Source organism: Poeciliopsis prolifica, unplaced genomic scaffold, assembly GCF_027474105.1.
Source record: "Poeciliopsis prolifica strain line A6 unplaced genomic scaffold, Auburn_PproV2 SCAFFOLD054, whole genome shotgun sequence".
In the NCBI taxonomy this organism is placed as follows: Eukaryota; Metazoa; Chordata; class Actinopteri; order Cyprinodontiformes; family Poeciliidae; genus Poeciliopsis; species Poeciliopsis prolifica.
The window spans coordinates 221,739-245,000 of NW_026562429.1; the positions used below are offsets into that span (position 1 = coordinate 221,739).

Sequence of the window (23,262 nt, forward strand, 5' to 3'; positions counted from 1 at the left end):
AAAAGTGTATTTTTTCTGCCTGAGCTTGTTATTTTATGTTACTTATTTGTATAATTTTTCCCACATTTTAGTCTTCAAAATTGCACATGAAATAATATTTTCTCCATCTGACAATCAGTTAGTATTTAAGTAGCTTTTTTACAAAATACTCTTCTAGTCTTACTTGAGGTATTTCTTGGAGACACATTTTACCTGACACAGACTATAATTTCTGGGTTTTTTGCCCAACTTTGCTAATAATGTAGCAGACGTTTTAACAATTAAATAAACACAGATTTTAATGTGTTTAGCTTAGAAACAGCAGCTATTGTGATTTTTCTTCCTAAAAGAGGAAAGTTTGGTCACTGCAGGGTAGAAGCTGTTTTCCCTTGTTGGTCAAAGGTCAGATGTTGCCAAACCTGGCCTGATAATAAACCTGATCAATCATTGACCTGCTCTCCGCCCCTTTCAGCTCCATTCATTCGGCCGCTCCACGTCTCCGAGCCTGCAGAGGAAATCAGCCTCTGATGAGTCACAGAAACCAGAACTTCGCCCTGAAAGGGAAGAGCTGGAAAAATGAAAGAAAAAAAGAAGCATGCATTTGTTTTTCCAGTGATTCATCTGCATGCTGGGTGTTTCTGTCCTGGCTGCAAATACTACAACTCAGGAGGAGGAGAAGAAAAAAAGACGCATAAAACAGGAACTCAGAGTAACTCAAGTTCTGCATTTGAGGAAATGACACAAGTTTGGTTTTGTTTCTACCACAATGTTACACAAACTCAGCTCTCTTAAAAATCAGAGCCACGGAGTGATAATAATTCTGTGCATTTTATTTTGTGGAATTATGGAACGTCAAATCAAAAAATTACTGCAGGTTAACAAGAAAGATGAATGAAGAATTGTTTATTAAAGCACAGACCTACATGTAACATAAAAGCTTCTAAAAGAGAAGAGAATCTTTCAGTCTTCAGCTTTATTTGAAGTAAATATATATGGACTTAATTTCACAGTCGTGTTTGTGTGACAACAGCATCAATAAAATAATGAACATAGTGTGAGCAAGTTTTCTTATTGCTTAAGTCCCTTGTGTTTAAGCAGATTGCTGCAGAAACTGATTGAGAAAATTTGGATCCAAATACAAAAAATTAAAAGAAATTCTTTGAAAATGTTTCCTGACGGGACTTTAAAAAAAATCTGCAATAACTGTAAATATAATTTCATGACATGGTAATCATCATAATGACTTAAAGCAAACACAGACATGAGTTATTTCTATTTATTTAAAGTGTTAAGATAAACCTGTCTGACCAGCACATCCACATAAATGAGGATATAATTAGTTTCTTTCAGGCTAATTAATTAATTAACTCAATGTATTTACTTGAGTAACTGACAAAAAAAGTACTTTAGTTTTACCACATATTTTTTACTTCTTGTTTAAAAGTAAATTTTACTTATTTGATCTCAATTCTAATGTTTTAGCAGTTTTGTCAAAGTGAGACATCTTGTTTGTACACAATCTTTGTTTTATTTCACTAAAGCAGCTCAGATTTAAATACTGCAAACATCAACAACTTTATGATGCAAATACATTTAGAAATGTTTTCTTTGCTTGAATTTTCTTTAAATACAGAATTTTGCAGAATTATATTCACATAATTACATCATTTTTCTAATTAAATCAAAAATACTTTTAACCTCTGTAAGTGTGAAGTTACTTGCAGCGGAGGCTTTTTATCAGTTGATGTTTCAGTTCAGGTCCGATCAGTTCAGGCTGATCACACGGTAATCAATACATTTACTGGTTCCTTCAGGCAGAGACGACCGGAACCGAATCCAGATGGAAAATCAAACCCACTTTGGACTCGATGCACCTCAAACGTTCAGCAGATCAAACTCTGGAAACTTCACCTTTGACCTCAAGCAGTTTGCATTTTGTTCTCATCTTACAGAACAAAATAAATAAAAAAATGAGCATCATTTTTGATTGACCTGAAATAAAAGGTTTTATAATCCAGTTCAGATTCTTCCAGCTTCGTCTCCCCAAAACTCCCTCAATCGATGTTGGTTGTGCAGTTCTCCACTTTTTCCTTCCAGTAAACTTTCTATTAAAATTTCTTCATTTCAATAAAGCACCTTTGCAAGATTCTACATTTGAAACTCAGAAATGTGTATAAATTTAATTGGAAAGTTTGTGGAAGAAAAAAAGCCCCCCCCCAAAAAATAATTAGAGAACTTAATTTTTCTCAGTCGTTAATCACAAGTTTGACATTTTGAACAGAATTACAAAGTTTAATTGAGCTTCTCATTTATTGTACGGAGTCACATTCCTGCAGCATCATGAGTTTTATAGAGGCTAGGATACTGATGCTAACACTTTCCTAAGGTTCCAGCTGTAGAAACAGTCTCTGCAGCATTGAAGCACAAGTTAGAAATCGCACAAACAAAACTGATCCAACACTGCAATGCATTTATTTTCTGCCCACAAAACAAAACCCGCCAGGAGACAGAAAGCAGACAGACAGCGTTTTGCAGTTTTTGTCCATTTGTATCATTGTTTTATTTTGCCTTCTTCAGTCAGGTGACAAAAGGCCTCGAGTGAACAGAAAGTTTGCAACTGAACCACCCTCCCAAACCCGAATAAAGTCCCTCAAAAAGAAAACAAAAGGAAACACTTCTCACTGCAAACCGCCTCCACATGTCGGAGGCCCACACCGCTCCACACTCACGCCTCTGAAATCAAAGAATAACACTTTTTGTAATGGGGGAGGGAGGGAGGGAGGATGGTTACACCGGATCGAGAATTTGGACCAGAAGTACGAGCGCTCCGGACCGCCGCGGCCCTCAAACTCCTACAGACCAGAGACAGACACTGAGGGGGAGTTGCTGAAGTTCCTGACTGGGGTGGGAAAACTTTTCGCTTTACATGCTGGGTGGGCTTCTTAAGCGTTTACCACCCTGAAGAGGAAGCAGCCCTTCCCTCCAGATCCGCTTTATTTAATCTAAAGAATATAAAAAATAATCATACAAAAGCTGAACCCCAAAGTTTCTTTTAAACATTCAGGAATGTGAGTGGCGAAACCAACACTTTGAAGGCAAAAATAAGCAGGAATGAGCAACTGATTGGGATTTTTTAAAGTTGTTTTATATAAAGTAGATTGTTACCAAACAAAAACTCAGTCATCAGGCAGAGGACCACGCAGCGGGCTGCGGTGGAACATTCCCAACAGCAACGGAAAGAGAAACCAGGGGTGGGGAGAGGAGGCGAGGGAGAGGGGGGCAAAAAGATCATTGATGAGAGAAATTACAACAGAATGATTTGAGGTTGTCTGTGAAGGCCGACGCTTTGGTGACAGAACCAATGAGGATGCAGGAGACTGGTTGTGGGTGGTGCTTGTTGCCTGGGCAGCAAAGTCCATCTCCCTATTTGCTGGCCAAGACCTTGGTAGCGACAGCACATTCCTCCCCCATGGCAGAAATCACGGTGACCTGCAGGCAGCCAGAGCAACGTGTCCGAGTCAATCATCTGAAACCCGACACCGGGCCGGCCGGCCATCCGTCTGTCTGTCCGTCACGGCGCCAGAAACAGAAACTCACCATGAATTCTTCACCCGCCTCAAACTTTGATTCAATTTCCTTGCCGATGTCGCTGTCGGGGACGCGCAGGTCCTCTCTGATGTCACCGTTGTCGCTCATCAAGGACATATAGCTTTCAGCGATGTTAACGAGCTGAAAGCAAACCATTCACTTCATTACTTCATCTGAAAATATACATTGAAAACAGGCTTTCATGTTTACAGACTGTGGAGAATTTGATGGAAAACACAAGGATTAAAGTTTCAGTCAGAACCTGACGGGATCCGGATTCTTCATCAGGAACGTCCTGCGCAGGACGGTGAGGGGAACCAAACGGTTATGATCCGATTCAGACACAAGGCTCCAAGTACCAGAATCCTCAAACCCAACAGTGACAGCAAACACTTCCGGCTAACAATGCTAATCATGCTAACGCTAGCAGAACAGACATCCTCCCTCTGCTGACATTATTCAGACCCAAGGACAGAAAATCATTTCCATTCCAGAGGCTCAGGCTTCAGAAATGTGATTCATCATCACTGTAATGTTTTCAATCTTTAAGTTCACTTTAAACCTTCACATCGAACACAGAGACACTTTTTATAACTGTATTTATATCAAGATGCATGCACATTTTGTAAATATTATAACTTTTGCTATTATCCAACAGTACAGTTGGATAATATCGCCATTTATATTCTGTGTTTATATTTTCTATTACTGCTCGTCACTGAGCCGCTGCTGTTCTCTCATGTCCCCATTATGACACAATAAAGGACATTTCTGTTCCGTTTCCTGGCTGTAAGCAGATCCATCTCATCATCTGTTAAATAACAGACCAAAATAATAAAACCTTATTTTGTGCTAAACTATTATGTGTTCCTATAAAGCATAACTAAACTGATCTAAAGTTCAAACCAGAAAAACATCCAGAACTGAGAGACTAAAACTTCCAGCAACAAAAATTAAATATACCAGATTAAATATACCAGATAAGTTCAAATTCATTTAAGACTCAAGTCAAATTTCAGATAACTGATTAAAATGATCAGCTTCTGTTTTATTATGAGCTCATATTACAGATCAATCAACTCTTTCAGATCCATTAACTGCAAAAATCAGGCAATAAAATCTAAAAACCTCCAACATTACTGAATTATTTTTTTCTACTTTTAGTATTTACAACTAAAGTAATTGTTGCCATAAATTCAGACTAACTTTTAGAAATAGTTTTTGTTCACCAAGACAATTAACTGGAGTATTAATTCAACACCAACAGTGAAATGTGAACCTGATTAAATTAATCTGATACTTTTTCCCTTTACAAACTATAAATTTAGAGCCAACAGAAGATCAGAAGAATGTGATCCTGGTTCTGGTCGGATCCTGGTTACCTGATAGTCTGTCCTCTTGATGGCGGGAACATCCATGTTGTGGGTGGAGGGGCACATATCTTCATACTTCTTGTTGGTGAAGATGTCGATACCAACCAGGTTAACCTGCAGAAACACCACAAACCAACAAAGATGTGAAAACTGGCAGCAAACAGCAGCTTAAAAAACCGACCAGAGGAGAAATGGAAGATCTGACATTTAAATGATAAACCTGAAGAAAATGTAAAACCAAGTGAAATAAATAAATCATTGTCACAATCTCCATGATAGCCATGATACCCACCCATAGCCTTTCAATAATTAGAACAGCTCAGACGCGTACCTTAGCATGTCCGTGCTTGCCGGTCTTGGAGGTGGACATCTCCACGATTTTGCAGGGACGTCCCTTCAGCACCACGTACCCGTTCTTACGCAGGGCGGAGCACTGCATGGGGTAGGTGGCGGAGGCGCCAGACTCACCAGTCGTGAAGTCAAGATCGGGATCTGCCATGGTGCGATGGGTCTGGGGCGCTGGAGGACAGAGACATCATCAACACCTGCCAGGTAAACACTGGACAGCTAAATAATGACCAGGTAACTCAGGATGAGTGAAGGTTTAATAAACGAAGCAGCAGAAACGATTTAGATACGGATCGATGCAAACGAACAACAAACGTATTGAAGTCAGAAATGGCTCAATTACAGAAATTATTTCCCCAAATAATTTCTAGCAAAGCAATAAATCTGTTCAGAACGACCAAACATCGACGACCAGACGTCTTCTGACAAATGTTCCCTTAAAGTTTGAACCGTAAATGCAAATATCGTATCCTTAAACAAATTAAAGTTCATGTATAGATAATCTTGTCTGATTGTACAAGGAGTAAATCTATTCTTACATTTATTACCTTGTTTTTATCACCTTTAAATCAAATGATGGATATTTGAAGAGTTTCGGCTGATGTGGGTTTTATCAACGCTTAATATTCATAAACTCTGCAGGGTTAGCAAACCTTCCATATCTGTTTCAAATTCATTTTCACAAGCAGATTAAAGCACATTTTTCATTCTGTAATGTCTCCTCCACTTTACTGGAGGTTAAAACCTTCATTTATTAAAGCTGAAATGAAACAAAATAAAAATTGGCAATTCACCTGAAATATTATAGACAACTAAATACTGCACTTAAATGAATTCATGATCACAACCTATATCAAATACCTATGTGATGTATAACGCAGTTTGATTTTTGTTTATGCAAATATATCTGAATATACATTTAAATGTCTTCAGGTATTTAAGTGGGTTCAACTTTTATCTAATATCAGCAATAATTCAGGTTCTGATGCTTTTTCTACCAAATCAGTTATAAAACCAACTCAGAAATGATTAGTTTATTAAAGTTTGTATCCCAGCATCTTCATTCTTGTGCTTTTCTTTTAATTGGCATAGAGACAGTTTGAGTAGAGTGGGTTCAGACTGCATGAGCAGCAATAAATACAACGCCTAAATGAATTAGCTGGGAATCCATTCAAACTCAACCTGATTTACGTCACCATTTACAAACCCTAAATATATATGCCAACTTTCTAAAACTATAAACTATGGTCACTGTCTCGTTTAGCAATTATGTAATTACGCATTCCTACATTTTAAAGTCACTATAAAGAGTTTGCTTTAAAGGAGCTTTAGTTGCTGCCTTTGCAACGTTTTTGGGCCTTTTTAAGGAATCCAATTGATCAGTTCAGAAATGCAGATGTGTCTTTAGGACTAAACGTTTAATATTCGACTTGTTTTTCCAGTCAGGCTGAAGTAGGTCTGAATAAACAGACAAATCCGCAGCGTCCATGAAACGTGGAAGCTCGGACAGGCTAACCGGCTAAACACGAGGCTCAACTGCTGTGTCATCCAGCGCTGCTTCAAACGGCTCTGGATCCGCTACAGCGGCGCAAATCTGCTTTTCAGAGTGAAAAATGGAGGAATAAATTTGAGACAAATTAGGAATAAGTCTCTGCAGGGGATTAACGGGGTAATTTAAGAAAGTAGCACACGCTAGCTTGGCCTTCTGGTAACAACACCGACATACCGTTACTTAATAACGATGGGGATTGGGCTAAAATACGATGCATTTAGTGACGCTTCCGTTAGTTATGTCCCGTCATTGAATAAAAAAACGTTTAATACCCAATAAAACAAACTCTCTGTAACTCGTTACAGTGGCTGTTATTTAAATAAGTGAGCTAACGCAAAGCTAACAGCTGCTACCAATGCTAACCGCAGTGAGCAGCAAAATAAAGTCTCCAAATCACTTCAAGTTCGACGGCAGCTCGGGGTTCATCGTTTACTATGGCCTCCACGAACAACACCTGGCCGGTAAAAAACAGCGTGGAAGGTTGGAAAACACGGCCGACATGACACCGAGCGCCTCGCCACTGAAGGCCGCATGTCCCTTTGATTGAGCCCCGGACACCCACACCCTGCCCCGCCGCCCGACCGGAATCCACCGGCAAGACAAAGCAGCGACTCCGAAGGCTTCGCTTACCGGGATGAAACTACTTTCCTGCCTTTAAATCCACTCTGAGATGAGCTAAAAACGGATAAAGTTTTTCGTTTATTCCCTGAAGGAAGAACACGCGCCATGCCGCACTTACCTTCCGAGCAAAAAGAGGACCGAGAGTGCGCATGCGCGGCCAACTTGACTGCAGCATCCGCGGAGGAAGCGGGGAGGAGGGGGGCGTTTATGTGTTTGGGCAGGCAGAAAGGGTTGCCAGGTAGGTTCGATGCGATCCTGACTCAGGCAGGGAGAAAGACATAGTCTGTATGAGGGGAACTGGCAACCCGTCAGCTCACCGCTATACTGTGGTTCCGGAGGATCCAACAGGCGCGGATGAAAACATCCAACTACCCGAAAGAGCGTCTAAAATGAACTTAAATCAGAACACGCGTCGGCACATGCAGAACGGACATGAACTTTAATTTAGTCAGTAAAAACAATAAGCTTGGACTTTTAAAAATTAACATAACGTAAATACTTGTGAAGTGGAAGGAAAAACATAAACGGTCGTTTTAAAGTTTACATAATTGTTTTGCACAAAATCATCAGTGGCAAATTATTGGAATTATAGGAACCCTTAACAATGAATATGCAACAAATGTAGAAAACATATTTTGGTACTTAAGATTATTTTTGGATGTATTTAGAGTTGATTTACGTCACGTTCCTCAGTGGCAGAAACATGATGTCACTGGTGGTGCGTTCCATTTGTGGTTCAAACTCGGAAATTCCAATTTCCCGGTTAGAAATGTTCTAATCCTACTCAGATCAACTCAGCCCTCCATCTCTGCAGCAGCAGAAACAGAAACATTATACCTGTTGGGGAAAATATTACATTTTTTGCTTTTTTCCCCACATAATGGCAATAATATGCTATGTTCCAATTAAATTCTTGATTAATATGGGTTGTTGCTATGTTGTTGTACAGTGTTTTAAGATCTTGTTCAATGTGACCATATTGCAAATGACAGAAACATTTTTTTTCAAAGTGGCTTTTATTTCAATAATCCCTTCTGTATGTTGAACAACAGAGTGTTAAGGTTTGACTGCAAGAATTTCGGTTTAATTCTTAGAATAAAACAATAATATCAGCAGAATAAAGATGTGATTTTACCAGGTAAATGAGGGGAAAAAAGGTGGATGATTATTTTTTATTTTTCATGTTGGAGTACTCATAAAATTACCGCTTCATTCTCCTAATATGGCGACTTTTTCTGCTAATGTTAAAGTCATATTCTTGTAAAAATAACTTTTTAGCCTGACTTTTATTGTGTTATAAGACTTAACCTGAATTCAAAGTCCAAATTAATAGAAGCTGAAAAACATGCTGGTCAAACAAGATGGCCGCTGACATCATCCTGAACTATGGAAACCAAAGGAGAGCATTTCCAAAAGTTAAATCTTTAAAAACCAAAAACTTGATTAGTCGATAAAAGAAAAAACTTGAACCGCTGAACTTCTCACAGCTAAGCAAGCTAAGCTAAGCAAGCTAAGCTAAGCTAAGCTAAGCAAGCTAAGCTAAGCTAGCTTGGTGGAATCAACTAACTCGCTGCTCGGTTGCCTAGCAACAAGCTGTTGAGTAACTTGGGCAGCAGCAGTTTCAGGTTTCAGCATCGTTCCTCACAACTGCTTTAAAATAAAAGCAGTGAGACTTAAAAACTGTGCATGAAAGAGGAAATGTCACCCCACCAGTCTGGAAGTCTTTCAGATACTTAAAACAAATCAATAATTATCAATAAGAAAGACTTTTTTGGCAGGTTGTTACTCTGACATCCATAAAGTGAAGTTTGTGTGAAGAAAGAGAAGCAGCTCTGGGTTTCTGCTGTACAAGGAGAGGACATTTATTGTAGATTTCCAAACATCACAGATGCGTGTTGCTGGACGGCGGTCGTCTTCTGACTGATCCCAGCGATTCAGGCGCGGTGAAAACATTCGCTCACATGCATGTCACACACCTGTGCACACACCTGCACACTCAGACACACAGCCGCACACGTTCACAGTCTTGATACAAAAAATTGAAATACAAATAATACCACAATAAAAACATTGTTTTTTTTTTTTTAGAAATTCTTACAGTATTCGCTATGTTCTCTATTCTGTAGAAAGACAACTAAGCTTCGATAAGTGAACATTATTTATGTCCTCTAAAATGATCAGTAAGATATTATCATCATGTAAATTATTACAGTATAAATATCTTTTAATCTATCGATTCTTTGCCTCCTGCTCTTTATTCACAGGCTGATGATCAACTCTAACATCCTGCACATTTAAGCGCCTGAAACTGCGTCTGTTCATCACATCCTTTAAGATCTCTGAACAACTAAAAGGAAATAAAGTAAAATATGAAACAGTTTTCTCTCATAATCTCAGCATTTACAGTCAAAATCTACACCTGCTTGGTTTTTACATAACTAAATTAATAATAAATGTCACCAAGATGTATAATTCTCCAGTGTACAATCTTTACTGTTATTCAACCAAAAAACACAAAATGCTAACATTTTTCAGGTTTTTGTCCATCTGCTATTGTAAAACCAACAAGTGTTTTGTCTCAAACCTGAAATTCATAACAAGTGAAGACGGTTCAACATGTATGTCTTCATGCAAACTAAATAAACAGCCATGAATGAACGAAATTAAACTCATTTAGTTCCTGGAAATGTTCAGAAAAATGTCCCAGGTTATAATGACTTAAAGAGGGATGAAATAAAAACAAATCTCATAAAACCCTTTTTGTTTTTGTCAGCCTTTAAACAGCCGTGTGAGTATTTACAAAAGTGGAGAACAAGCAGAAAATAAAAAGTGGTTTTAACACAAGGCAGGAGAAATAACACCTTCCAGAAGTTTGCAACTATTCTACGGACGAGTTCTTCCAGTGAGAAAAGACGTGAAGATTTCTGTCATTGTGTTGCTGCTGCAGCAAAAGTACAATATCTACAAGCTTCCTCCTCCTGCCAGGAACCAAACAGCTGCAGACGGGTGACATCTCCATCCCTCGCTCTGACAGTGGTTGCTTGTTTGAAGGATTATGGGTATTTTCTGGGAGGAGGCAGACGTTCCAGCAGCATCACTCAAAGCGAGTGTTCACACTGTGAGCTAAGAGCATCTCAAAGGAGGGATGCTGGTGTTTCACCTTGTGTTTTACCTCCTTCTGATGCTTGTCAAGTTGTTTCTGTTGCATCATGAAGAAATAAAAAAGTAATCTGCTATATTTTGCTCAAACAGTCAAGAAAACCTCTAAAAGAAGCAGAAAGCTTGTTTGGGAGGATTATTTGTAACTAATTTTGTCTTTACGTGTTTTTATATATGTACACAAAACATATTAAAAATGAAGTTGATAAGAAAAATATGGCTCAATAATGCAACAAGGCAGTGTTTTAAACTACAAAGCTATTGGAAATCAGCTGTTCACTTTATTCAGGTCCCAACTTCTTTGGAAGTTAAAATTTTATTTTGGAAATAAACTTAATTTGCTTCAAGAGAGAAAACAACCAATAACAGGTGATAATATATCACTTCTCATGTAAAGTAATCAGAAACTGTCATGAAATGTTTGATAGTTTGTGATCTAATAAAGAGCAAATAGTTTATTCAAGCTGTCATACTGAGCTTTGATGCTGCAAAACACATCAGACTCTTTATATTTTATGATTATTTATCTTAGTTATTAGTCTGAACTGAGTTCTAATTGTTTTTTGTTTTGAAGCAGGAAAGTCTGCGTTCTCTGGTTTTCTGAGTTTAGCTCGTTAAACTGCAGCGTTAAGCTGATGTGTTGGAAGATGTGCATTGAAGGGGCAACGTTGATCATTTCATCAGTGAACTGTCGTTATATTCACTGCATTTCACTGCAAAACACAAAAACCTACAAAGTTATTTTGTCTAGTTTTTAGTGTAAATATCTTAATAAACTTGAAATAAGACCAAACTAACTTCAGAGTGACTTTTTACAGTGCAATAGGAGCCAGTAATTCATTAATATTGATAAAAAGGTTCTAGTTTCATCGGTAAATTATTTCACTTACAACATGGGGAATCGTCATGTTATAAGTGAAATCATCTAGAACTTTTTAAAGAATATTAAGGAAGTATATAAATTAAAAAGCTGATATTTCTTGCTGAAAACTGACTTGTAAGTTGGTTTTGTATTATCTCTTCACTAAGATATTTGCACTAGACTAGATTTTGAGTTTTTCCAGAGTTCAAATTGAAAATTTGCTGCAGGTTTTAAATAATCGGTGATGGCTGAAACAGTGAAATGTTGCGACATTCTTTTTGTGTTACGGTCAAAGATTTCCTGTCGCTGTCCCTTTAAGATTGTCAGATTTGATGAGGAGGCGCCCAGAATCTGAATCGCTTCATATTCTGGTGCGTTTTGCTTGTTGCTTCTTAAAGTTGTGCATTTCTACTCCCAAAAGTGAAACAAAAAGGATTTTCACTCCCAGCAGGTTCAGTCTGAGCAATTCAGACAGAATCTAATAAAACAGAAATAATAAATCATCCTGGCTTTGTGAGATGAAAACAATCTTAAAATTGTGTGCATTTATGATCTGATCCTCAGGTTTTTTCTCTAATGCTACTTTGCTAACTCACTAAACTAGAGCCTGCAGCAGGCAGGCCTGTGCACTCGCAGTGTGAACACCCTGGATCAAAGTCACTGATGTGCTACACAAAGAGCTTCTCCTGGTCAGGTCCTTAACGGCTCCAGATCCACTCTCGGTCCGGCCCAGCACTGGACTGGGCGCCGACCTTGTGGGGTCACCTTTGCTCTGCAGGCAGTCACAGCAACCACAGGACCTGCAGCGCCCCCTACAGCGTGAGGATGTCTAAGTAGAGACGCTCTGCTGCGGTTCAGCACCTCCTCCAGATGTGCAGTCCAGTCAGCGGCTTGGTGTCGTCGTCGTCCATGAGTACACACACACATATAAACACGCACAAACACCGTCCTCCATCGTCCCTCCGGCGAAGGGGCGTGGCTCCCAGCGGGGGGCGGGGCAGGTTACCAGTTCATCATGGAGCTTCTGTTCAGGGTCATGAAGAAAACCTGACTGCTGCCTCCAGAGCGGACCGAGGCGAAGAAAACCTGCAGAGAGCGAGGAAAACTTTAAAACCCGACAGCAGAAAGAAACCAAACATCATGAAACCGTCAGAGTTTCTGAACCTGGAAGTTTCTGAACCTGGAAGTTTCTGAGCGTTTGATTGGTCAATGCGGCGAGAAAAGTTCTCAAGTTCAGTCAGTTCACCATTTATAGGTGACCCATTATTATCATTATCATTATTTTCTGCTGTTATTCATAGTGAAATTTAAGTTCTAACAAAGTATGGCATAAGAACGGCAAAAAGTAGAAGATTGGAAAGAATCAACCTATTTTGAGTCAAATAAACTGATTTATTGATTTATAGATTTTTAAAAGTTTTGCTAAATGAGACCAAATGTGAGTCGATCTGATCTGGTTTCAGACTCACTTTGTCGTTTCTCTCGTCAAGAACTTGAGGCGCTGAGCTCGTTTGTGCATGAAAACGCCGTCGAGGTGTCCCGTCTCGACGGAGCGGATCTCGATGGCCTTCTCGCCCCAGCCCATGATCTGGTTGGAGTGGATGTAGGCTGCAGGAAGAGCAGGACCAAATATACGTAAACATATGTGGAAATACACCAACATGGAGAGAAAAACCCAAAACAATCACTGCCAGAGCTTCTCCCTATCGGACTGATCAGATCACAGGCTTGGTTTGATCTGAATGGATCATATCTGATCAATACTTTAACTCAATCCTTCCAGCTCTGGCAGAATAATAATCTGTCACATCAACCAGAACCTGATGTGACATCTAGAAGGTATTTCTAATCCTCAGGAATGTGGAGCGTCTTGTTGCTTTGGGTGGAGTCGTATCAGAACAACACCGCCCTGTCTGGACGCGGCGCTGCAGAAGCGGAGCAGCTTCGGTTGGAAATGCAGCTTCCTCTGCACTGGCAGTGCTGGCGGAAGGAAGATGAGTTTCATCTTTTCTCAGATTATGTGTCTCATTCAATGCTGTCATATCAAGATGACAGATTCAACAAATATGTGAAACAGTTACGTTCTGCAGCTTTAAGGAGGAGAGGTTAAATAAGTATTTTAGATAGAATCTGTGTCTCTAACAGACTCCACATTAGAGACATGATAAATAATGAAACATGTTTCTCTCTCTGACATACCGACGGACGTGGGCATCTCGCCCCACTGCAGCACCACGTCTTTGGTGATCCGGCCGTAGTGGACGTCGTAGGCAGGCGGTCCGCACAGCAGACGATGGGTCTTGGGCAGGACCACGATGGCGTGCGGGGTCACCTGACCCTGGATCTGTGGGGCAGCGGAGACGGGATGACAGGGTGAGGAGGAGAGAGAGGCGGGACGCCAAAGAAACGGACACAGCATGACTCAGCCAGGGTTAGAGGAGGACGCTGACTCAACTGGCCGTACTGTCTCATTATGGTCTTGCTGACACCGTTTTTGACTTAATGAAGTTGCAGGACTGTGCAAAAGTCTTGAGTCCAGCAGATGAGCAATGGCTCCGTCTTCAGATGTTTCCTGTTTTTTTTGTCCTTAATCCGTAAAATATGCATCACTCCTAAGTTGTAGGCCAAATTTTCACAGAGTAACTTAATAATAATCATCGTGTCGGAGCTAAAATAACAAATCTAACTTAAAATTGGCTTTTGGTTCATCTCTTCAGCTTATGAGCCTTTTTATCTCATGAAAAAGGGTTTGAGGATTACCAGCCTGAAAATAGTCACAGAAAATCAACACAATCAAAATGTAAAGCAAATCTTTCTCTTACATGTGAGGGATGTAGATGTCATAAGGGTTTCCAGAATCCACATCGATCACATGAAAACCTACTGTGGAGCCATAGATGACCTTTAACCTCTGGCCCTCCTCCACAGTTAAATCCACCAGCAGGGGGCGATGTTGCAGATCGGTGAAAGACTTGGAGGCAGAGAGGAGAGTGAGAGATTTACCTGTTACTTGGCTCACTCTTCCTTCTTCTGCAGCCCTATCTGTTTGGTTTTATTGTCTCTTTTTTGTACTAAACTTGTGAATTTTACCAAATATTTCTTATCTTCTCATCACAAATATAAATCACTGTTTTGTTGATCCTCCCAGCTTTCTGTTATTACCTTAAAGGCCATAAATTTATGGTAAGGTTTTGGTGCCCAGGCGTAGATTTCCACTGAGTTTTTCAGAGCGATCACCAGGAATTTAATCCTCTCGTATTTCACTGCAGGAAAATATTAGACACATTAGACAAGGAGTAAATAATAAATTGGTTCTTTTCATTTTAAATATAATGAAAACTTGAGTGGGATTGTGTTTTTCCTGGGTTTCTGACAACGTACCGACTTTATAGTGGACGCAGCCCTCCAGCTCCCCCACTGTGATCCATCCCTGCTTCTTCTCCACCTCCGGGTCGTTGTGTAATATCCTGTTCCTCAGCCAGGACAGGTAGTAAACTCGCAGCTTGTTCTTCTTCCCTGCACAGTCAGAAATTACAGGTTTAATTTCAACTTTCCTGCAGACCCACCTAAGATTTGGAAATTTAGACGTGTCTTGATGTTTTATTTATACTGTATACCAGGAGCAGTCCAGGCAAAGCCTTCAATGTGGCAACATGCAGGGTGTTTCCCAGGTAGGACTGATGAGGGCAAGTTAAGACCTGATGAATTCACCAGTTAGTCTCTAAAGCAGTCGATAAAAACATCTGACTGCTGTAGTCCTTTAAAGGGGACCTACAGTAAAACATCCAGATTTCTCTCAGATGCGTCTAAAAGCCCAAGCGCTTAAAATAAAACACCCAGAAGTTTTTTAGCAATAATTTAATGTTTTTTTAGTGTCTGGAAAACGAGCCGTTTCAAAAACCTTTCTAATGTAACAGATCAGCAGTCACATGTAGCAACCCCAGCCGAACCACCCCGTTATCTAGGAACCCAATTGGATCTCCAGCGCGTTCGGTCAGCTGGTGTTACCGCTGTACAATGGCTGCTGGAAAAGACAAGTGTTTGTTTTTGACTTGCCATTCAGAATCCATGTTCTGCTTTCTTGTTGGCTGTGGAGGAGGCTCCACTAATGCTTTTCAAAGATGCATTGTTGTATAGCTGTGCATTTGTTTGCAGCCATTTTCAAGTGCAACTTTAAATGTTGCACATGAAACATTTAGCCGCTGCCTTATGTGGCCAGCAGCAGCTAATGTGGATTTAAAGTGACAGACGTCCTAAAACAGCTTGAAATGGGCAGAACTGACCAGACTGAAACCTCAGCCAAGAATAAATTGTTCTGTATCGGCCACAGACCTATCACAACCTATTCAAGGAAGAATAATGTGTCACCTTTAAAGAATAAAATAAATACATTTAATATTAAAGTTCCAGATAAATGATTTAAGGACATTAGGCATCAAACGTCAGGTTAACCTGAGATGGTGACCAGGACGTTGAGTCCCTCCAGGACGTCCATCTGCTGGAAGCGTCTTCTGTTAATCAGGTTGTAAACTTTTCCCTGGCCACTTCGGTCCAGCAGCATCAGGCCGTTTCTGTCCCCACCAGCAGATTCACTCCTGCAGAAAAATCTTTTTATTTCCTGCAGAAACATGTCGGTCCCCGCGCGGCGACCGCCGGCGTCTCACCCCACAGAGCAGCGCAGAGGATCTCAGAGTTGAAGCGCTTTTTGTATTTTCTGATCTCGGGCGTGTCGCTGTGCGGCCGGATGTTGGTCGGGTTCACGTTGACCACCGAGATCTTCCGGGCCTCGTTGAGCCTCGCCTGCTCCTGCTCCTGCTTCAGCAGCTCGTCAGCAAACAACGCTGCACAAAACACTGAAATTAACCTGATGAAAACAAACCTGCTTCATACACACATCTACATTTTTAGCCATTTTAAAATGTATATATTTATTTATATAAAAACAATGATGCCTTTTAGCCCACTTAGGTTGGCTTGTGTATGTTTTTAAGGCTATATTGTAAAATGCTAATTTTCTGTAATCAGAACTGTGATTTATAATAATAATAATAATAATAATAATAATAATAATAATAATAATAATAATAATAATAATAATAATAATAATAATAATAATAATAATAACAATAATAATAACAACAATAATAATAATAATAATAATAATAATAATAATAATAATAATAATAACAATAATAATAATAATAATAATAATATCAGCAGATGTTGGGTTGCGGTCTAAGAGAAAAATTCAAATGATTGATTTTTTTGGTAATCTTTCAGTTGAATCTGTATTCAAGTTTTCTTTATTGACTGTTAATTCTAGTTTTGGTTTCTTTTGCTGTATTTACTGTCTGCTTTTTAAAAATAACTGCAGATGGCAGAAGGTAACATCGCCACGTTGGAAAAGTGAGAAATGTTTAGTTCCTGTCCATGAAGGAGTCGATGACGAATCCGATGAGCTGAATCGTACCTGCGGCAGAGTTTTTCTCATCGTCTTCGGTCGGCGAGGTCCCGTACACCCGGGGGTCGACGAAGGGGGTGAAGGACGCCTTGGAGCCGCCGCTGCCTCCCATCCCGTACTGCAGGGCACAGAAACACAGCAGACACTCAGAGCAGGACTCAAAATAAAGGAAACATGCGATTAATTAAAAGCTATGCTAAGTTGTTTCCTTTATTTTGTCAGAAAAATAGTGGGAACTTCCAGGTTCAGAGGCTGGAAAACTGAAAGATGGAGGAAAAGAAGGAGAGAAGATGAGGTATAATTAAACCTTTTGTGACCAAAATAAACTTTTGCTAAAGATTTTTCCTCTAGAATAAGTTAAGTCATGCAAATGTCTACTTAAATGTTGCCATAGAGTAAACATTTTAAAGTCAACTTGAAGGTGGGATGAAATATAATCCCAGAATAGAAACAGGACCAACTCCCCAGTGGCACAGCAGCGCCCTCTAGTGGTACAGAGAGGAAATGCTGCGAGGTAAAGCTGTGCACACTCCTCCTGTTCTGGGGGTAAGACCACCAGGTTTGGGGTGTGTTTGGTTGGAGGCTGGGTGGACCTTCATGAACTGGTCCAACTCATAGTTTCACTTAAAACATGGAGAAAATGTCACAAGTGAAATAATCTGGAACCAGATTTAAACAAGATCCTGTTTACTGAGATCATAAACGTTTGGTAGGATTCTGTGTTTTTGCAGTTAGAGATCCTTAATCCAACATTAAAATATGTTGGATTTAAACACCAACGAGGTTTTATTCTGGTTTTTGCTTGTTGTCTTCTGTCTCCATTTGTTAGTTTTAGTTTATGATGATGGAATCCTCCTTATAACCAGAACTGATCTGATGCTGTAAGGTAACGTCCCACCCGCTTCAGACGCTGTGTGTTTGTTGGAGGGGTCGGTGGTCAGGTATGGTGTGGGTCAAAGGTCAAAGGGCGAGGTCTGGACAGGGTGACGGAGGTTCGTCATAAGGGCCGGATTCTGCTCCACCTACTTGGACCAAAGAGGCGCGGCCCAGAGGAGAGGCGCTTTGTTGCACCAGATCTGGGAGGTTGCTGTTTCCAAGGAACGGATTAGCGCTGCCGTGCTGACTGTTGCCGGGGGAGCTCCGCCTCCGCCCCCGTAACCTCTGGAAGGAGAGAAGAGAAAGGGGGCGTGGCCCTGAGCGGCGAGGCCCTGAGCGGCGAGGCCCTGAGCGGCGAGGCCCTGAGCGGTGATGAGGCCCTGAGCGGCGAGGCCCTGAGCGGCCAGGCCCTGAGCGGCCAGGCCCTGAGCGGCCAGGCCCTGAGCGGCCAGGCCCTGAGCGGCGAGGCCCTGAGCGGCGAGGCCCTGAGCGGCGAGGCCCTGAGCGGCCAGGCCCTGAGCGGCCAGGCCCTGAGCGGCGAGGCCCTGATGCAGGCCAGGCTGCCGGCGGTGGCGTTCACTCAGGAGAAACATAATCTCCATCAGACGCTGCAGTTTGGGTCCAGATAAAACTAGTAACGTCTGAAGTGAAACCAATTAAAAGTTTTGGAAAAAGCTTCAAATATCAACAGTCAGGATTTAACTGAATGTTAAAACTAATGTTTAATTTATTGGATCCACAGAGTTTCTGCCGATTCACTAAACCAAATTTAAGACTTTTCAAGACCAAAATGAGTGAGATTTAATGCCTGTGTCATAACAGAAAGAAATAAACAACTATTGTTGAAGAAATGGTTCTCCTTTTGAGATTAACGACATTCTTACTTTAGCTGAAGATATAAACTACATTTCTTTTTAATCTTTTTCCCAATTTGCTGCAGAAATAACCAAAAACATTGGGTCATGCTAACTCCCACCTGCAGGTGGCAGTATTTCTTTGACTACACTGCTGACTCAGCCGGACTTGATGTCAGCTGATAGTCTGTGAGCGATGTGGAGAAAAGTCATTTCCTGATGTGCATCAAATATTGCAATATTTCTAAATCAGTTTCACAAAATCAGTGAATTTAACTACAAAAAAAATTCCAAAAACAAAAGCAAAATCCTGGGGAATCAATCAATGTCAAAATGCGTTAAATATTATTACAAACTTTAAGACCTGTGATTAATGTTTTTAAGGCCAAATTACCTTTAATTATTGAATTCAGGACCTTTTAAGGACTTAATTTTAGTTTAATTAATTTAACTTTTTATGGATGCACAGCCATCATGATGTTCATCATGGCGCTCATGGCGCTGCACTAATGGCCCGAACCCAGACAGGAGCCAGAACATCTTGGCCGGGTCGGAGTTCAACCTGCTGCGACTGACCTCCCGCATCATGAGCGTGTTATCCTGCGTGCTGTCTCCGTACGGGTCGCCGTGGGCGTCATTATGGCCTCCCATCACGACGAAGGACTCGTTGGTGCTCTGACTCGCCGGAGGCCTGAAGGTCAAAAGGTTAAACTCCAGTTTGAGCTCCGTTCAGTTGGTGCGCCCTCTTCAGGAGATCCAGTGTTACTCACATAATCCGCGGTATGTCGCTAACGGCCACCGATCCATCATTAGCCCCGCCCTCTCCCTCCTCATCCTCGCTGCTGTGCGACTCCTCGCTGGATGAAGAGTAGTCCGTGACCTTGACCGGCGGGCGGCTGGTCTCCTCTCCCTGCCGCAGCTCTCTCAGCTCTTTGGCCAGAGCCGTCAGGTCCTGCCGGACGAACAACCGACTGTTACTGAGGCCGGAGTTTCTGTCTGCAGGTACAAACAGCAACTGAACTATTAGTAATAAAATATCATCATCATGGAAAAACCCTGAGAGGACAGCAGGTCGACCTGAATGTTAGTTTCATAGAAGCCGGAAGCTTTGAGCTGATTTCATACTTTAAATCCAAACAACCCTGATTAATGAGCAGAGAGAAGAGTTCTAAGTGAAAAAGTGTTTTTCCAATAAATCACATTTATCATTTATTTAATATTCCATTGGAAGTAATTTAATTAATGCCTGAACTTTTTGCTGCATTTATAAAATGTACAAGTTGCATTTGCTACTTTCCAAACTTACACATGACTTTCTGGAGTTCACAACTCATGTTTTAGAGTTTGCAGGTTGATTTGTACGTTCCTGGACAGTGACTGATAAATCCTAAAAAATCACATTATTTAGGAATGAAAAATAAATACCTTATATGTCCTGTGTAGCTTTTAGAAAGTAAATTCTGCCTGTTCCACTAAATCAACCTGCAAATTGACCTTTAAACTCTTAAACTTTGAAAAAGAACGTTTGGATTCCTGGCAGGTTTAAATTAAGATTTAAACTCCAAAATTCCCATGAAGTTCCAGGACAGCAACCTATTAGTTCCTGAAAATGTTTGCTTTTAAATAAAAGATTCCTGAAAGTTCCCGATCATTAACCTTTGCAGTCTGAGCAAGTTCTGCAGGTGATTCCCAGGAAAACAATCTGCAAATTAGCCTGAATTAGCATTCAGGTAAGTTGAAGAAAGTAACATTTAACCTTTACGTTCTGAGAATTTAACTCTGAGGAAACAACAATGAACACTGGAAATTTACTGCTAAGTTTAAGAAAGTAGCCTGTGTTTTAGGTTCAGAAAAGTAACCAATTCGTTCCAAATAAATTCCTGAAAATTCTCCTTTAAAATCCATAAAAAACTATTTTAAGTTCTGGAAAGAAACATTTAGTGTTGTAACAATCCAGCAGGCAAAAAGGACGGAGCATCACAGGCCTGGAGGCGCCATGCAGGTTGTCAGTCCGTCTAAATGTTCGGATTCTCTGTCACGACGGACGGGGCAGCAAGCAGGAGGAGAGAACATGACGGGAGTCGAACTACAGACCATGCCTCGCTCTTACAGCTCAGAGAACTTCAAACCCACATTTCACATCCAGCAGCCACAGAGAAATAAACTGAGATGCAACGACTGGATCACAGTGTGATGCATCTGTTGCCATGTTGCAGCAGGATTTAGAAATAAATCAGAAGATTTCTCCTAATAAAACAGCAGAATTTAAATATTATTTACCTGAATATACTGAAAATGTCCTAAAATATGGGATAAAACGTAAACAGTAAACATGTTTACAAATTAATATACTCTGTGTAAAAAAATGAATCAGGCAGGTAAAAAATGTAAGGAAGCAAATTAAATATTTTACTATATTTTAACATTCAGTTTATTTTATTCAAAAAATGTAAACCATAAAAAAATCAAGAAATATTAAAATTGATGCAATAAAATATAATATTTGTGATAAAATTATTATTTCACTAAAATATTTAATCCTTTTATTCTTTATTAGAATAAAATTGAGGGTTAAGGTAAGTTTAACAGCTTATTCTGAATAAATTAAGATTTAAAAATAATTGTCAATAATAATTGATTATGGATTTAAGTGTCGTAATTTTTACATATTATTTCTGTAAGAAAAAAAATCAAAAATATAAAATTAATATAAAAAACTCTTAATTAAAATGTCAGATTTTCCTAAACTAATTAATAAATTAATGTAAAAGTAACTCAATAAAATAGACCATATGTTCTGTAATTAAGTTAATAAAAAGTAAAATAAATTGGACTTTAATGAATTTTGTTTTTATCTAAATAAAATAAATATTAAATAAACTGATTATTCTTTTTAATTAAAGAAAAACAGAGAAATTCAGGCTATTTAATTTTTTTCAGATTATTAAGTTATTATTGTGGTTTTAATAGAAATCCTTCCTGCAGCAACATGGCGGCGGTTCTGACGCATCACAGCATAAAAACAGAAGCAACCAGAGAAAAATCCACTCTAAAGTATCACAGCAGGGAAGCTGAGAGGCAGGAAATGGACAAAGTGGGCGGGGCTTAGGTGAGGTTGGTGGGAGGAGCTTAGGGTGGGGTGTGTGAGTCATCTTACCAACTCCTCCTGATGGGAAAGAGAGGAAGAGTAAAATGGAGGAAGAAAGAGAGAAAGAGTGACCGTGAAAATGAACCATGGCAGCAGAGAAAAAAGTGACGTTTCCACTGAGGGACTCGACAGGAAGTCACATGACCCGAACAGCAACTGACCACAGGTCCACTTCCTGTCTGACGAAACAGGAAAATATTTCAGCTGCAAAACTTCACAAGGAAGGAAAGAAAAAAGAGGAATAACTGGGAGAAAAGCTGGAAGAAATCTCTCACTTTTCTCTTTTTTCTCCAAACTAAAAGAAGTTTTTTTATCCAGGACAAAAACTAAATATGGAAAATGAAAATAAGTTCCACAAAAAGCTCAAAAAATGCAGAAAATTACCAGAGATGCAACAATTTCATAATTTGGTACAATGAAATATATATATATATATATATATATATATATATATATATATATTTCCATGAAGCAAAAATGTTTTCAAACTGAGGATTAATTTTCATGCTTTCATAAAGCAGATTCATGTTTGAAAAAGGAAAATAATTGTACAACAAAACATCTTTGAAGCAGCATTTAAGAAATTATATATCTAGAAATTAAATATACTAAAGTTTTACTAATTAAAAAATAAAAATTACACCAGAAGAGAAACCAAAATGATCATAACACCAAATTAATGATTTTATTGTATTTTATTGTTTATCGAGTGGACTTTATTAGATTATTTATGTTATTATATAAATATATTATTTTATTACAGGTTTTATTTTTGATTTTTTGCTCCACAATAAACTATAAATGTAATATTTCTAACTGAAACTTATTGAAATATTTTTGTATCTGAATGTGAGACCTACCAAGGTTTTGGAGTTTTTTATGTTTAATAAAAATTAAATGCAGATTTTTAGGCAACCAGACTTTTGTTTGCTCACGCTGAAATTAAGAAGGAACCAAAAAACATAATTAATCCAACAAATATCCTCTATTCATAAACTGCAATCAGGGCTCAAAAAATCAGCTTGGGGACCACAAATGGCCCCCGAACCTCACCTTTTGAAACCCAGAGAAGCTCAACGTTGCTACGCTAATGCTGCTACGCTAATGCTGCTACGCTAACACAGATTTTCACCCAGTTATGTTTCTTTTTGTTCCACAAAGTTCAATCCACACGATTGGCATCGGGACAGAATCGGTCAAACATTCCCAGGAACAGGTAAAGGTGAGCATGGCATGCGTGGGGGACACCTGGACATCAGTGAGGACAAAAGACGGAAAGACAGGTGGAAAGAGGAGAAATGCCACTGACCTCGTCTAAAGCTTTCTTATAACTCTGAGGGACGACAGAAGGACAGATGGAGGACAGGATGAGAGGAGAGACAGAGCGGTCACCGCGTCGTTCACACACACACACACACACACACACACACACACACACACA

At 39.7% G+C, this 23,262-nt stretch overlaps 1 protein-coding gene and 1 pseudogene across 2 annotated transcripts; both read right to left on the bottom strand.

The window, feature by feature from the left end:
• Positions 1 to 2,432: 2,432 nt before the first annotated feature.
• Positions 2,433 to 7,659, bottom strand: LOC129378967 (eukaryotic translation initiation factor 5A-1-like). Of its 2 annotated transcripts, none has more exons than XM_055059473.1 (5): positions 7,580 to 7,659; positions 5,272 to 5,459; positions 4,950 to 5,054; positions 3,577 to 3,708; positions 2,433 to 3,468 (listed from the first exon to the last, which is right to left on the bottom strand). In XM_055059473.1, the coding sequence occupies exons 2-5, from the start codon at positions 5,437 to 5,439 to the stop codon at positions 3,403 to 3,405; spliced, it is 471 nt and encodes a 156-aa protein (XP_054915448.1). In that variant the 5' UTR covers positions 5,440 to 5,459; positions 7,580 to 7,659; the 3' UTR covers positions 2,433 to 3,402. The 2 variants fall into 2 exon arrangements, with proteins under 2 accessions (XP_054915448.1, XP_054915451.1); XM_055059476.1 differs by lacking the exon at positions 7,580 to 7,659 and adding an exon at positions 7,471 to 7,545.
• Positions 7,660 to 9,895: 2,236 nt separating this feature from the next.
• The window catches only part of LOC129378896 (traf2 and NCK-interacting protein kinase-like), a 45,617-nt pseudogene continuing 32,250 nt past the window's right edge, over positions 9,896 to 23,262 (bottom strand).

Bases quoted from the DNA above. Each gene is read 5' to 3' on its own strand.
- LOC129378967 (XM_055059473.1), bottom strand. From the start codon at position 5,439: ATGGCAGATCCCGATCTTGACTTCACGACTGGTGAGTCTGGCGCCTCC. The intron at 5,055-5,271 runs GTACGCGTCTGA...GTGTTTCTGCAG, and splicing joins GCAAGCACGGACATGCTAAG to GTTAACCTGGTTGGTATCGA. The intron at 3,469-3,576 runs GTGAGTTTCTGT...GGCTGCCTGCAG, and splicing joins AGGCGGGTGAAGAATTCATG to GTCACCGTGATTTCTGCCAT.